The sequence below is a fragment of the Embiotoca jacksoni genome, unplaced genomic scaffold (assembly GCF_022577435.1).
Source record: "Embiotoca jacksoni isolate LCO1_2020_lvr unplaced genomic scaffold, fEmbJac1.0.p SCAF_7, whole genome shotgun sequence".
Classification (NCBI taxonomy): domain Eukaryota; kingdom Metazoa; phylum Chordata; class Actinopteri; family Embiotocidae; genus Embiotoca; species Embiotoca jacksoni.
The window spans coordinates 18871343-18888835 of NW_027185425.1; the positions used below are offsets into that span (position 1 = coordinate 18871343).

The following is a 17493-nucleotide window of genomic DNA, read 5'->3' on the forward strand; positions in this document are numbered from 1 at the left end:
GTTACGAGATGCTCAACATGCAAAATAGCCAACAATATAGTTCAGTTCAACGTTCAACTGTCATCCAAAAAGGTAACTCTAAGAGCACAAATAAAGTAACCTGATGAAAAAATGTATTTCTGCTTGCAATAATTCTTTTAAATCCTCTTTTGAAAAAAACCTCATGTTAGTTCATGGTTAACAGACTGTCACACTGCGGTATTTAAGACATATGATTTGAGACACCAACTTAAAATTCGAATGGAGCTTCTCGACAGATTAACATTAACATATTCTGGAAGCTCTTCATCGTCAAGAGAAAAAATAAAGAACGAAGGCGGCGGAGATATCTGCGGACCTGTCTGTATGGATCCCTGGATAAATCCCAATCATTCACACGCTCTGTTTACCCCTACATGTTTGATGAGAACACATCACAATAGCAAGTGTTGTTTCGTCAGAGTAAACACAATTAGCAAAAAGAGCCGGCAGTTGGGAGGAGAGTGTTTCACATTCCCCCACAGACGCATTCGCAGACACATTTCGAGATCCATGCCGGCAACCTCTTTACTAACAAATGCGGCTTCTCTCATTTCTGAACCGCTGCATCGCCTTTGAATGGTAAACACAGACTGTGGCGATGAACAAAGCTGTTTTTCGCCTCTTACTAGAATCAAACGAAGCTGGTGCGCATCTGAAAACTGGCTGGCTAAGAGAGAATGAAGATAATTTGTATAATTCAAAGGTATATGTGTAATTTAATCAAAGCTCTTCAAAAGGAGAGAATTACAAGTCATTACTGAGTCCTCCTCGCTATTATCGTAAATGCTTTGTGGCTTTTGTTTGGAGAAATAAGGTTTTCCTTCAAAGCTGCGCTGTCACATAATGACATTGTCATCAAATAAGTACATTGCATAGTAATCAAGGCTATACTTGGACCTACCCAGAACTAGTCACACACTCCCATTTACACACACACACACACACACACACACACACACACACACACACACACACACACACACATGCATGCATGACTACAGTAGACAGCAGTCAGCACAGAGCATCTCACCAGAGATGTTGGTGGTGATTTCGGTGAGCGCCGTCTGGCCGAAGCCCTTTGCGGTTCGGGCGCGGACGGAAACCAGGTAGGTGGTTCCAGGGTGCAGCCCTGAGAACATGTGGTAGGTCTCGTTCCTCAGCTTGGACACTGTGCGGCGGGGACCCGGGACATTGATGCCTGGGTCTGAGGACTCGATGCTCTGGTAGCTGATCTGCAAACAGGGGAAAGATGAACCTGGATTAAAATACCTATTAGGCTCAACTTTACTGGCACAATGCAAGTTTCTTTGCTAGTTTCAGACCGACGCATGTTGTCAGTGTCTACACTGTTTAAATAGCAAATATACTTCTGCCATCCGAGCACACAGGGCATGATGGTCTTATGTTGTGTTCAGATCAGACCAAAAATAATTTTCACCTCACGTTACTCGCACGAGTTCGGCCGCTCAAATGAAATATCTTCAACTCATGTGGACGAACATTTGCAACCTTTCATGTCGCCTGGCTTTGCATTGACTTTGTATGTAATCGCTCCGCAGAATAATTCTCTTTGCGTTTGGTCTGAACACACCATGAGAATGAAGTGTGGTCAGGGACATTGTCAGTGCACAATGTGAAAGATTATCGTTGTGTACGTCAATCTGCCTAATCTGCACAGAGCAGATCTGTTTCCTCTGCAGAGAAGCAGGCTTTTCCTACTAATTGGCTGATATGTGAAACCTTTGACATTCCAGAGGAAAAACCTGGGATCACCAAAGTTGTTTGGATTCATACTCTGGAGACCATGAATATCTGCAATGTCTGGAACAAAGTGGTGGACCAAGTGGCAGACCATTGATGCCTTCTCTAGAGCTCCTAGCATGAATAGTAAAAATAAATCCATTTGCAGCTTTTGAGTGATTGAAACTATGTTAATATTTAATAATGTTAAGTTGTAAGTTTGATTTTTAGCTTTGGTTCAGCTCATGTTTGAATCAGGTCAATGTGCTGTAAGAATAGTACAGATTCCATTCTTAGTAGTGTGTATGCCCATAGAGTATCTGTGATCTGCTTTACAGTCTGTAGCTTATTACTCACATACTGGAAAGACTGAATTTAGATGGCATTATATTTAAAATCCCTCTCACGAGAAACACCTCTCAATTAATCATGGAACTACTGCGATGAGACGTCGTCTCATAGTGCACATCTAATAAATCTTGTGCTGCAGTTGGCCGCAGACAATCAGACTCAGGTACACTCTGTGTCATATGCTTGTTCTACAGCACTGCTGGCCTGGTTTCACACACTTCTCTGGAGTAGTAGATAAAGTAAAAGCAGACAAAAATAACTGATACTAAGGGTGACAAGTATGAATGAGGACCAGTATGATGTTGGTCTTTGTTGCTGTTTAATGGATGTGTGTAAATCTGTAAATTAACATTCATAAAATGTAGGACTTTTACCAGGCTGGTTGTAAAATTGTCCCGTCTTCATTCAGGCAGTTGTTTAAATGTTAACTCTGGGCTGGTTTACTGGGCGGTGTGACCTCCAGCTTGAATCTCTTTCAGGTCATGTTGGTGGTGGTGTCATGTTGATTAGCCCTAAGGGGAACTACAAGGAGATTGTCCTTATCTTGTTCAGTATTCGAAATGTTCCTTTTTCATTATTAATAAATCTTTAAATAATCTAACTTTCCCTTTTTCAGTTTCTCCCCTTCCAAAAGATGTAATGTGATTTCGGGACATCCCATCTCTTTTAAGTAATCCTGACAGTCACCTTTAATGACCTGTTGTATTGAAGTATGTCATTTCAATGCAAAATTACAGAATCACAAACAGTAAATGTCCATTTGTAGCAGAGAAGGACGCAGTATGTTGCAACTGAGTGACAAAGTGAGCAGAGGGAGTTGGTCCGGGTGGATGGACGGGTCAACATGAGACCTATTACCTCTTTGTTTCATTTTCTCTACCAACAGTCAAAAGTGGTATCTTTTAAACAAGCTCAAAGTATTTCACTAGCTTTAAACAAGTGGTTACTGTTGTTACCATGATGACCAAAGGGTTCAATGTCTTAACTGTCATGACTTTTTTATAAACTGATTAACCTGTACTTAAATCCAACCAAACCTGAACCAGGCTGGTGGTTGAACTCAGAAATGGTTGTCATATTTGAAACAGAAATATTGTGTTGTTGACAGCAGCATCAGAACCAAAATTTCTTATTTCAGTCTGAGCATAGTTGTGAATGCATTTTTCAAAAAATTGTATTTTAGAAATGGTCGTACTGGAGCCATACTTACAAGATTGGTTATTTCAAGACTCCAAAATGGGACTCAGTGATGATGTAACAGCTCATCATAGATGTAAAATATCCAATATTTTGGTTAAGACAAAACATAAACTACTCCACTTACTTCAACAGTTCCCACAAATGTTTGTGTTTGCAGAGAGTAAGAATTGGACATCCAATGCTGACGCAACAAACCAATACAACTCTTTCCATCTACTGCTGTGTGCGCAGACAGAAACCAAATTACAGTTTTGAAGAAATTGCACCCAAAATCAATAGAAGCATGTGACTGACCACAGATCTGCCCGGGGCAGTGAAAAGGCAACGACATGACAAATTTGTGCTTATCTGGTGCTTTATGAACCTGCTTCAAAGATGTGCAGAGATGAAAGGAGAAGTAAGAGCAGCTGGGTGGAAATAACTGATGTGTCTCTGGTGAACAGCTGAGGTGTGTGGAAATGGTACCCGGGATGAAATGAACACAGATTGGAAAACGTCCCCGTGGTCAAGTTCTCACAAATAATGCAAAGAGAAAATCAACATATTGACCTTGATGTCTTACTGAACAATATTAGTTGTAGTTGCCAGCCCAAGGACTTGTTTTTTCAGTTTACTGAACACATGGATAGCTAGAGTTCCTTCAACAACAATGATCCCGGGGGCAGAAGATTGCTGGTGAGAATTTAAAACTAAACAATCAGTCCATCCAGCAAATCGCAATCTTACGATCACAATAATTAATGCAAATTCAAGCAATCTCTGCAATAATTGCAGGAGCTTCCAAGTTTTTTTTTAATTCCTGCAATTTTTCTACAAAAAAGGTTGTCAACAGAAGCTGCGCTGAAAGTATTATGGCATAAAGTAAGTGTGTCAGTAATGGGGTTTGCGGAAATGTGATCTTCACATTCAAATGTTTTAATTAAATGCTTATTATGAAAGGACATGATTACATATTACTGTGAGCTAAAATAATTTCAAGTTGTAAGAGACTGCACTTTTTTTGTGTGTGAATACAGTGTAGGCTTATGTGTTGAATTAACATTAATTAAACCGCATCTAAAACTCTTATTTTGATGTAACTTCTGTTTTCTATACTACAGTCAGTAGACCCGCTGCAATTTGCGTACCAGCCTCATGTGGGAGTGGACGACGCCATCATCTACCTGCTGCAACGAGCTCAGTCTCACCTGGATGGAACCGGTGACTCTGTGAGAATCACTTTCTTTGATTTCTCCAGTGCATTCAACACCATCCAACCACTGCTACTGAGTGAGAAGCTGCGGGTGGTGGGGGTGGACGCATCCACCGTCTCCTGGATCACTGATTACCTGACAGGCAGACCACAGTTTGTCCGTCTGGGCAGTGTGCTGTCTGATACGGTGGTCAGTGGTACTGGAGCTCCACAGGGAACTGTTCTGTCCCCCTTCCTGTTCACCTTATACACAACTGACTTCCAGTACAACTCAGAGTCCTGCCATCTGCAGAAGTTCTCTGATGACTCTGCAGTGGTTGGGTGTATAAGGGATGGACGGGAGGACGAGCACAGGGCAGTAGTGGAGGACTTTGTGGAGTGGGCGGGAAGAAATCACCTGCTCCTGAACGTGGCCAAGACCAGAGAGATGGTGGTCGACTTCAGGAGGAAGACGACGGCTCCACAACCGCTGAGAGTTCTGGGAGAGGAGGTGGACATGGTTGAGGAGTACAAGTACCTGGGTGTGTCCATCGACAACAGACTGAACTGGAAGACCAACATCAACGCTGTCTACAAGAAGGGGATGAGTCGACTCTTTTTTTTGAGGAAACTTCGATCCTTCAATGTGTGCAGCGAGATGTTGGAGATGTTCTACCATCTGTTGTGGCCAGTGAACTGTACTTCTAGTAGTCTGCTGGGGGAGCAGCGTTGGAGCCGGAGACACCAACAGACTTAACAAACTGGTTAAGAAGGCCGGCTCCATCATCGGCTACAATCTGGATAGTCTGGAAAAGGTGGTGGAGAGGAGGACGCTGAACAAACTATTATCCATATTGGATAATCCTGACCACCCTCTCCACCACCTGCTGCAGGGACAGAGGAGCACTTTCTCCAAAAGACTCCTCCAGCTCCGCTGTCACAAGGACAGATACAGGAGATCATTCCTGATACAGGAGATCATTCCTGATACAGGAGATCATTCCTGCCGACCGCAATTAGACCATACAATAACTTACCTCTGGCAAAAATCCATCACACAACAATAACACTGTTGTCTGTGTTTTCTTGGTTGTTTGTATATAGTATATATAGATATATACTGTACTGTACATACTGTGCATTTTATATTTATATTTTATATTTTTACTGCTATTTTACCACTATTTTATTGCTTTTCTATTGTTCTATTATTATCTTATTGCTTCTGTATGCTGCTGTAGCGAAAAAAAAATTCCCCTCGGGGATTAATAAAGTTACTACCTAACCTAACCTAACCTAACCTAACCTAACCTAACCTAACCTAACCTAACCAGTCAGACGTTCCGTTTTGTAAAGCTGCATCACTTTTGTGAGTTTTTTTGTAATTTTGAGCCTCGTGGTTTTCGAAGTTCAATAAAAGATTAAATAAAAGATTAAAACTAAAATATTTATGTGATATGCAGCATGATTATTATTATAACAGAAGCTGATTATATAGTATTTATCGGCCAGCACTTTAAAAAAAAAATTATAAAAAAAAAAAAAAAAATTAATAGTCTCCTTTTGATTCCAATTCCCAAAATTTTCCCACAAAAAAACATGCTCAAAACTTTGCAAATTACATCACAATTTTGGAGAAAATCTGTCACAAAATCAAACATTTTTGATCCCAACAATAACAAAAAAAACAGTAAAATGCTGGAGGGACTGAACAGTAGTAGTTTTAGGTTTTTCCTGAAGGGTTGGGGTTTACTGGATTCAGTGGCTGTAAGTACACAGATTCAACAAGTAAAAGCTGACAGACAAGAGAAAAGGTACAAAGTTGCTCCTCTGATTTGCCTTCTTTTATTGATTTCAAATTGGGATTTTTAAACAGCGTGAACTTTCTTGAAGCCTTAATACACAGTTTGTCACGATCATGACAGGACTCATCAGGTGCTCCTCAGATTTTGGTTTCAGCCTCTAAAATCCAGAAGTGGATGGTCGGGCGAGGGCACCTCATCTGTATGCCATCCGAGGTTCCTGCCCCGCTCAATTCTCTGCCTGGTTCCTCACTTTTCAAGCTTCTGCTGCTGAATGGAAACCAGTTTCTCACCCGGTCCGGTGACCTACGTGTTCAGCCATAGTGAGTCTTCACATCTACTCACAGAAAGAAGCTCGTGCTACATAGGTCTGCAGCTGATATGGGGCCATCAATAATTAATTAGAAATATTTAAAGTTGCCCCCTTGTGGAGGCATCTCTTAGGCAAATAAGTAATTAGAATGGTTGTCCCCCATGTAATTACAGCCTGAAGTCTGTGCCTCAGCTTCATTACCATATGAACATGTACAGTAAATCCCCTGAACTGTGAAAAGTGGGTCCTCCCTACTCGAGTGGCTCAGCCTCGTGCGTGCTACCAGCGTTTGGGCAAGAAACAGGGAAAACAAGCCTGGGGGAAATCAAAGAGGGGGAGCAGAGCAGTCTTTAAAGCAGGCAATGGAGACTTTTCTTAATTTGACTCATTGTACTCAAGGAGGATGAATAAACTAGATACTGGCAAGGGGAAAATAACATCCTACACCTGGAGAGGATTAGTGTGTGATGTGGAGGCGGCTGTATTGTTGAGGATTTTTTTTTATCCTACCTCGTACTGCGTGATGAGACCGTTGGGCTCCACAGGCTCCTCCCACTTGAGGAAGATCATGTCATCGAGCGGGGTGAAGGTCAGGGACTCCGGAGCGATGCCGCCGGGAACTACAGCGGGAGAGAAAAACAACCTGCTCTGAAACAAACACTCCATTCGGGTCTCAAGTTAATGGACTCTTGTGCAGGCATGCCAGGGGGTAAAAACACCTCTGACAGAGCGAAAAAGGCACAAGGCCAAGGAGGGATGGAGGAGGAGGACGGAAAGGGAACAGAAAGGGGGGTGATGAAATGAAACTTGCTCCCAGCCCTTCAGGATGAATTGAGATTCTAGCTTCCACTGTCTGATAACAGAGCGCTGCGTCTTGGAGGATGACACTAGATTTTTCTTCTTTAGCACCTTCCTGACAGAGAAGTAGCAAAGTGATCCAACCTGTGCAATGCATAACACCTCACGGCATTTTTTGGGGGGCTTAATGAGATGCATCTACTTTAAGGAGCACTCCAAGTTTGTTCACACGTGATGAGCTGTGCAGTTGCGAACTTCTGAGAACAAATAATTGGCCCACAGAGTTCAGTGAGTTGTTGGCTCTGGTGCTACCAACAATGATATTGTTGGCACCTGTTGGTTTGTGAGCGGCCGTTATGAAGCCTTGAGTTTGTATTTTGGCCGCCGCCATCTTGCTAGTTTGAATATTTGGACGAAATAGGGAGGAGCGAGCGGTGGATCTGATTTGATCTGATTGGAAACCCTGCGATACTACGCCCCGCCCACCGATAGCTTTAACCTGACTGCACCACAGATCTGTCAATCAAACAGACACGCCCCCAAAAACAGGTCTTTTTGAGGCTTATTTTCTAATTAATGACGCCAGATGGACTGCCAGAAAACTAATAAAAATGAGTGACTTCAGCAAGCGAAACTGAGTTAACTCGAGGAAAAAATATATTGACGGAATTTTATGAGACTAGAAGCTTTTTGGAGCCAAACTCTAGTGGCACTCGGTGGTATTGCAGTTTAGGCACTTCCGCATTGGCCTCAAATTTCAGACCCAGGAGCTTTGTCCACTTTTATAAACAGTCTATTGGTGTTAAATGAGAACATATCACTAAAATAGCTCTGAAATGTAGTCCTAAATTGAATGCAACTATATTTGAGAGTTTTATGAACAGAAGGGAAGAAAAAAAAAAGTGCTTTTAAGTAGCACCAGACTGCTTCCTGTTTCCACAGTCAGTGACTCATATTTGGATGGATGATGAGAGACTTCAAATTAAATCACAGGTGCTCACCTCAAATTTGTGATTCATATTTCCATCCATCTACAGTTAATTTTACAGACTGTTCAGGGAGAGAGAGGAAATGAAGCTCAGACTAACACCTTCAACAAAGTGTCTCATATGATGCACACAACCTTTTAGTTATTTCTCAGTTGAAAACCCTCCATCCCCTGAGCTATTAATGGCATGAATAAATCACAGTAGGCACTTACAGATGTTCACACACTGTCCTTTTAACAGTGATGATGTCAGCATCCATAACTTATTTTTACTATGATGGTTTAGTGTGTTATTGTTCATGTTTTTTGCTGCTAACTTTGTAGGAGACAGTAAACTTGAATTTGAATCATCTAATTGCAGGTTTTTACCTTTTTGTTTTCTAAGTTTACACCATATCAAAACAATTAAAGTTATATTAACACTACATTCATCAGGTAAATTGCAGCATTATGCTTTCGCAAAACCTAGAGGGGCAAATCATCAGTCAAAATTCACTGATTATCTAATCCATTTCATGTAGAAGTAAAACAAACGGGGACTCACCTGAGAGGCCAAAAACAAACAGTCATTGTGCAAAGTGTGGCAGCATTAAAGAGCACTCCTCTAATTTAGCATTGTACAACTATAACACTGTCTGACTAATGATGGACAGTTTAACAAAAAAAAAAATGTTTTTTTTCAGGAAAACTGAAAAAGCAGGTACAGACGCACACTCGATGCCAATTTAAATTTGATGACCACTTAAAAAGAAAAAAAAGAAACAACACAAACAAAAAGGATCATTCAAGTTATGAAAAACCTTATTTGAAGAATTCCCCCATAACGTATTTGAATCTTGTCATTTGATTCAGTCTTCAAACATTCTGAAACACACCATTGTTGTTTCAGCACCATGGACAGCACTGTTGGTTGTTTGCTGTGAGTTGCTTATGTGATTTGGCCCTCACAGCACGCTCTACCCAATGTGATAAAAAAAAAAAAAAAAAAAAAAAAAAAAGTTAAACTCTTACAATCAAGGTGGCTTGCTAGCTAAGTTTTGTACCTAGTTTACTTTTCGCCATTGTGCTGTTTGCTCAGCCATAAAGCAGCTCATGAATAAAGATAGCCTCGATATAAGAGCTGTGGCTTTGTCAGAAAAAAAAAAAAAAAAAATCCAGGCCAGCAGCCAGCAAGTATATAGCAGGTCCCAAAGTTAATCTGCTGCCTCCACCCGCCGAAGAAGATGCTACCTGCCCGGTGGCAAACATGGTCAGAATGGGGCACCGCCTCCGACTGCTCCTGACAATCTTGGACAGAGGAGCCAGCAGAGGTGTACCTACAAACTTACCCCATACTCGGGTATTTAAAAATACCCAAAAAGGGCCATTTAGTTGAGGGGAGAGGCTGGAATATTCAGTAGTGCTACAAAGTTGGTCCAGTGCCAATGCCAACAAAACTTTCACCCAAACCGGCTTCTCTAATTGGAAATCTGCAACCAATCAAAATGCCACATTTTACCACCCGCCGGATGAAAAAAATGCAGGAATAGGTATCGAAGGACAATGACCTACTGATTTACTATATAAATAGATTCGCCCCTCATCATTTCAAACTGCCCCCTCAGTCACTTCATCCTGGTGCCAAGCCTGCACAGACATGTCATCTTTTTATTTCATGCACTCTCCCTACAAAATTTGCTGCCTACAGTACCCATAATGCAACTTCAGTGGCCAAAGTTTATCAAGTAGTTATTTGGAAAAAAAATTGCCTTCTGGTCACAGATGACATCACCACTTTAAAACTATAGTTTATAACGGATATATTACATTATTCAAACTATATAATGATCATTATTATCATTATAAAAATCTGACCTCTCGTGTCTCTTTCCATGCTGGACTTCTAGTCAGTGACTGCTGCATTTTCAGATTTCTTCTTTCTACTTGTAACTTGGTGGCCAATATGAGGAAGAAGACAACAGAAAATGCCAGCCTGCTACTCACTTTTATCTGTCTTGCTTTTCTTATTCCTATTTCTATGTTCTGTGTTGTAGAATTTTCACACTACACAAGCTGTAACTTCTACAACCCTCTGGGAAAAGCTTCAAATTAGCCTCCTGCTTCAGCAAATTCAGGAAAATGAATGCATCTGAAACTTAACATGACTGTTTCCTGTTGTTCTAATGCTTCCTAAGCCTAAAAAAAAAAAAAAAAAAAAAAACTAACAGTGATTTATATTCTAGAAAAGGTCACAGTGAGGCCTCCCTCTGTTTGTGTGGCTCAGTTATTCTGTACGATTCACGAGCAGTATCAAACTTCTCTGGGCTTTCTGAAGCCGAGGAAGGCAAAGCTCTCCGAGAAGACTATTCTGCTGCATCCATGAATCCTGACAGCCAAATGTTCTTCCTGCGAGCAGCGGAACAACGGTGCGAGGAAACCGCTCCGCCGTTGGTTTTGATTGTTGAGCCCAACAGGAAACAAACAGGAGGAACTGTCAGCGGCTGCAGCTCAATTACTGCAGTTGTGAGGGTGATGGCGGCTCTCCTTGTGACAGGGGGATTGGGGACTGTCAGACTGTCAGACTGGCATTCAGTGGCTCAAAAGCAAAACTTTCCATTGGTGCTGACATTCAAAATATCAAGGAAAGCAGGAAGAAAAAAACAACAACAATCACTTTGTTTTTTCTACCATTTGTGTTTTAACTTGTCACTTCCTAACCAGTCACATCTAATAAATAAAATTGCAACACATTTTGTATGCTATTTCATTTATGTAAATACATTTCCTGCTGCCTTTAAGACAGCAATGTGTAGGAGTAGATAATTAAGTCTGTCTGTGATTTTCATATCTCTTCTGCCGCTTGGTGTTTTTATAAGTGTTGCTTTAATGAATTAATGTAAATTAATATGACATTTTTAGCAGATGCTCGAATGCATTTTCAAGACACATTAAGACAAAATACAGACAACCACATATCATAACCATCACTCCGTCTGAGTCTCTCCACCGGGTCAAGATTATCCCTGAGTGGCATTCAATTACATTGGAAAGTCCTGCTTGCTCTACATAACAATAAGTGTTTGACCTTCTGTACTTCCACTCTCTGGGAATTTGCATTAGAATGTGTTTAATCTGCTGATGTACACAGGAAAATATTAATACAAAGATAAGCAAAATCATTTTGCCATTTTGCTGGCGGCCACGGCCCGAGCTGATTAATGTTCCACTGGTCTCCATTTAAAAGGCTGATCTTCCATTTAGTTACGCTGATCCAGCTTATTTTGTGAGTCAATATTAGTGTTTTTTCGCTGCTACTGGATGACTAAAGGCATGGATTTGTGTAAGCATTGCACAATAATTATATGAGCATGAAGGAGCAGCTACCGAGTCAAGCGGTGCTGAAGTCAGAGCTGAGCAACTGTGACAATAAGCGCATGAATAAAACCCTCCCTGTTCCCCGTAATGATGGTGCCGTTAATGAATGAATGCCATTTCAGCAAAACTTTTTCTGTGTTAAATGAAAGCGTCCACTCACTGTCCTCCTCCGTCTGGAACGTGACCTCTCTGCCCTCCTTCTTGCCCTCGGGGTTGGCCAGCGCCAGCCGGACGTGGACGGCACGGAACGGCGGCAGGTCTCTCAGGGTGAAGTGGGAGGTGTTGCGTTCCACGGACAGGCACTCTCTGACGGTGGCGTTGTTCCCTCCGCTGCCCCCTGTCGGCATGGAGTAGCGGTAGCACAGGGACAGGGAGTAGGTGTGGCAGCGGGTGAGGTTGTAGCCCAGAGGCTCCCACTGAAGGGCCAGCTGCCGGGGCTGGATCTCTGTGGCAGTCAGACCCCGGAGGGCGCGCATCGGCTCTGGAAGACACACGGAGCACGAATCACACTGATGAGGTGCAAAACACTGGAATCCTATTCACTAACTTCTGCAGGGGAACCAAAAGGAAGAAAGATTACGCAACACTGTTGGATGACCCCGCCCACTCCACCTGATGTTGTGATGACTCCGCCCACTCCACTTGACATTGTGATGACTCCACCCACTCCACCTGATGTTATGATGACCCTGCCCACTCCACCTGATGTTGTGATGACTCCGCCCACTTCACCTGCCTGTTTTTTTTACAGATGGCGAGCGTTACCTGGTGGGTGGAGCTGGGAGGGCCGTCTGGTTATACCTGCGCATTCGACGGGGCCTCCAAAAACCATAAAGGACTGCCCTTCTGATAGTTTTTGGGGTTTTCACAGCTCGAAGTCCGAATCAAGCTCAGAACCATATTTTTGTTACATTGTAAACATTTGATCCGGTTTGTTTTGGATGCACATTTAAATTTTGCGGGCACACTAAAGAACTTTGAATGACATACCTACGTCTTTGTACTTGGAATTGATTGGTTAGTGTGTCTGATGTCACATGTTGTCAATGCAGCCGGAAGCCTTCTCCATTTGAAAGCAGAACAACAGAGTGAACTGATTTACTTGGTTGTCTACTGCCTCCTAATGTATTTACAAATAGTAATACGCTAAAGTAATCTTTTCATTAATAGTGATTTTCACAGACAAGTCGGCCACAATAAATATTTTATGATAATTATATTATCGTTTCTCCTCTGAGTTGGTGACCTCACCTCATCTCACCTCTGAGCTCTCCATTACTGACACAGGACATCTGGAGAGGAGCTGACTGTAATAAACTACTGTGTCAGTAAATCTAGCACTGAATACAAACAGTGAAAATGAAAAACAAAGTTTAAAATTTTTGATGAAAATAAGGCCAATTCTATTGGAGTCATGTTTGTGGTGATTTGAAAATAAGTCAAATATTAATGCAGCCTTTATATGTGTTTGTCTCCATTTACATCTGGAAAAACGATCTTGCTTTTTAGCTTCTGAAAGCACCACTGTGTTCAATAAAAGTCAAAGAGCTAAAAGACACTAAAACACTCTGTAGAGCTGAGAGGAACTGCAGTCACTCTACAAGTGAGCCTTTTGACATTACACATAGTTATTGAATCCATTAATAATATTACTGATTATTGCCACATTAAATGCTATTTTAAGGGAAATGAACCATGTAATCAGCTTAAATTATCAGCAGTAACTGTGCTCATAGTTTGTAACTAAGTGAAAGAGTTGTTCCATGAAGTTAAGCATGTCATGTGTAGCCAGTCTCTCCGTCTCCTGCCCCACTCAGAGGAGGAGTTTTGAGCTTATTCTCTGACCACCCACTGTAACAATAAAGACCAGTTTCTGATTTCTATCCCTGTCTCTGTGGTTGCTATTGGGTCCATATCCTGAACTCCCGTGACAAAGCGAACTGGAGCATAAGATCAAAAGGATTGTTACCTTTGTTGAAGCGGAATTTTCCCATCAATTTACACTTCAACTCCCTTCTACGGTCACGAGCTTTGACCGAAAGAAGGAGTTCACTGATATAAGGAGGTAAAAAAAAAACTGCATCTTTTCATCGTACTTCACCCTTGTCCTGGATTGCAACATGGGGAGGAGGATTTACAGACATCTGGAAGGATTACGGAGACAAACCGCTGTTCCCCTCACATGAAATGGAGCCATTTGAGGTTGGTTGGGACTTGTCCTCGGGATGCCTCTTGAATGAGATATTCTGGGCTTGTGCAAACGGAGGCACAAGGGCAGACCCAGAGCAATGCCAGCGGACTGCACATCCCCGAGAAGCTTAAAAAAAGGCCTTGGTATCCCCCGTGAGGACGTAGGAGGGGACGGGAAAGTGGCTACTCTGCTGGATGCTGATTACAACAAAGACGGACGGACGGAGGACGGAAAAAACAACGATTAATTCATTTCTAGTTAGACAGGATGAGAGTCTGCTCTCCGTTAAAGCACATTTTCTGATTTATGCTGACAGGACGAGTATATTTTTTACACGAGCTGCTTCTTCACTTGCAGCTCACAGGAGGAGTACTGATGGGGGAAAGGACACAGCAACAGTTGCAGCTGACTTTACAAACTTCGGCTGCGAGGTTACAGAAGGGTGAGACCAAGGAAAAAAAAAAACTGCCTGAAGAAGTAGCGTATAACACATCCTCCGCTCCCATAGCTCCGAACACAAATGAGGTTCAGTAGGGGACCAGCGCTCGGCCCCGGCAGAGAATCGTACGAGATCGGATGACGCATAATTACTGCTGTCATGTGTGAACGCTGCGGTTGCAGATTTCCGTGTCCCTGTCATGCAGAATGTCCACTTTCAAGCGCACAAGGGGGGCATTTCTGTCCTGTAGTCTGGCCCGGGTCCCCAAGAGTAACCACAGAGACATGAGATAAACCGAGACGAGCGCGACGCCTGCAGCACGACATGTCAGAGCTGCAGACTGCTCCGGGGGGCTGAACCCGGGAAGTAACAGCTCCAGCCCTGCATGCTGCTTCACTAAACTTAGATCAGAAGCTGCTACATAAATGAATGAAGCAAAGTCACGGAGGAGACATCAGCTCTGAGGGGACAGAGACGAGGCGGAAACGTCCTTGGAGACCTTGCTGATTTGAAAAGATGTTTGTTCTTCCCAAAAGGGCAAAACGTACCGTGTTGGACTGATTTGTGTTCTGACAGCTGGTACAAGCTAAAGCCTTCCCATAGAATAGTATCAATCAATCATGAAGGAGGAATTTAATTTCAGAAAATTGCATCATTCCCGCATGTCAACGATGGATGAGAATAACTGGCTCAGTATCAGATTTAACAATATCAGCTCCGTGGAGCGGCCTAATCCGGCTAAAACCACGACTGCCATAAGAAGCTCGCTGACTGGACGCTCGCTTTCTGCTCCAGACACCATTACTCATCGTTACAGCAGAACTCCGGCAGACTCCGTCCTGTCCTCTCCACCCGCCTGTCCTCAACCAATCCTGCCCTCGAACTGACACTCCGCTTGATTAGCCTAATCAAAGGGATTAGCCGGAGGCAGAGGGAGTAAAGGAGGGATGGGGAGGCATGGACAAGAGATGGGCACCGGGAAGAGGAAATGATGAATGGGGGGAGAGTCCCTGTGGATCTGCACATTTCATCTCATCCTCCTCATGTTTAACAGCTGCCTCAGTGAGCTGCCACTGAGCCCTGCCTCCCCCCCTGCCAGCAGCTCTGGTCAAATTGTGATGGACTATCAGTGCCCACCCTTATACTTACCACTGGAGCCCCACGGGGTTCGCACTGGTGCTGACACTCGCACTTTTGCACGAGCTTCTGCAGATATCGATAACCTGAGATGTAACCTCCAATATTTAAACTATGTCCATGTTCTGTGGCTTCATGACGGCTTAATCTGATACACAGCGACTAGCGATGTCATGGTAAAACGAGAGTCCGGTTTAGCAACCGAACTACAACTGTCAGCTGTCTTTTTATAAAATTGTACTGCTGTTATTGAGCAGGATGTCTAATCTACAACACAGATTATGCTTTTTGCCTGCAGAAGTAAAAACTGTCAAAGGAAAACTCTTGTTTAAAGGCAGCAGCCATCACATTAGTTTAATTTTATGACCGTTTAATTAATGTGACTGACAAGATGCATAACAGCTGGTTGATGCTTTGCACGGAAACAGGCGTAATGGAGTGTGGGCCCTAAAAATGCTGTCATTACTGCCAAAAGTGACTTATTTGGAAAGTCACGGACCACCAAACATTTTAAAGAATGCAGATGTAGTTATATGACTCAAAGATCGGCTGAATTCTGTGTGTTTTCCTCTTTCTTAATGAGGGGACGTAGTGACTAGAGGTCAACCAATAGTGGATTTTAAAAGGCCAACATAATAGCAGTAATGTGGAGAAGGAAAAAGCTAATAGCCAATGTTTATTTTCATAAAGTTGAGAAATACTTTTAGGAAAAATGCTCTCTTATATAGTGTACATTGAAAAACATAACTTAAGTAGGTGCAAGTGCCACTTCCCTCCTCCTCCTCCTCATCTGTCTCATAAAATCCTAATTAATAAGGTCACTCTACAAACAAGAACCTTATCATGTTCATAGATGACAAATTAATACATATCCAGTTAAATTAATTTAATTAAAGATGAAGGATCTCACATTGACCAACAAAATGACATCACCTTCACTTTGTGTCCATTCAAAATGGTGTCGTACATCCCAACGTGACTGATGGAGGCTCCTTGTTGGAGGTAACTTTCACCAATTCCACTATAATTTGTAAAACATTCTACTGGAGCCCATTAATCAGTCGACCTCTGGTGGTGACTGAGGTTTCTCACAGCACTTGAAACTCACTTAAGTCTGAGTTCATAGCTTTGGCCATCATTTTTATCAGTTACGAGGACATTGTACTCCAAAAAGGTGCTGATATCAGGAAACATGGCCAAGTCACCACAATCACACTGGCTGTAGGAAAGGATTTTTGACAATATAAACCACTTTATGATGAGGTAAAACTAAGACTACAATTGTACAACAATTAGGCCAGTTTTAATAGATCAACATCCATCCACCAATTATATTTACCTGCTTTATCCCTACTGACTTTGATGAGGAAAACCCAGGACATGAATCCAGGACATGCCCCCATGTATCTGGGGTGACGAAACCTGACACAAACATTTTGTCCAACCAGGTCTAAAGGCAAAACTGCTTACACCTACTCTCGAATGGCCACACTCTCAAGTGGGGCAAAAAGTCCGCTGTCATAGACTTCTACTGTCTGCCTGGAGAACTCTTCACCTCTTGCGTGTCTTTGTAGTCTCATTGAAGAGTATGAAAGGGGAAAACGCTGCACTTATTCTAATATCTGCTTGAAGGGATTCATGCTGTTGCATCTGGTTATGCATATAAAAAGTAAAAGTGGGTACCTCTGCACACCTGGACGATTACTGTGAGTAGCCAGAGAGGGTGAAGGAAGGATTCTCTACTCTGGACGAAGCAACAAACACAGAGACGAATGGGTTGAAAGCAATATGTACACTAATTTTCAACAGGATTTTCTTATTTTCCACCAAAAATGGATTGTCATGCTTTAATCAAGAGAAGGATAAGACATTTGAGGACTTATGTAAATGGTAAATGTGCATTTGTATAAGGATTGCCTAGCAACACAAAAAGCTTGAAAACTGGGCAAAAAGGCAAATTGGCACATCATTCATTTAGCATTTGAACT

The 17493-nt window shown here is 42.4% G+C and overlaps 1 protein-coding gene across 4 annotated transcripts in view; it reads right to left on the reverse strand.

Annotated features, from left to right (window-relative positions):
• The window catches only part of ptprua (protein tyrosine phosphatase receptor type Ua), a 230122-nt gene that overhangs the window by 69671 nt on the left and 142958 nt on the right, over positions 1 to 17493 (reverse strand). For all 4 annotated transcript variants that reach the window (XM_069175969.1, XM_069175967.1, XM_069175965.1 and 1 more), the window contains exons 8-10: positions 11899 to 12219; positions 7109 to 7218; positions 1052 to 1253 (exon numbers count right to left, since the gene is read on the reverse strand). In XM_069175969.1, coding sequence (XP_069032070.1) covers positions 1052 to 1253; positions 7109 to 7218; positions 11899 to 12219 — 633 coding nt within the window. The remainder of the gene's footprint in view (positions 1 to 1051; positions 1254 to 7108; positions 7219 to 11898; positions 12220 to 17493) is intronic.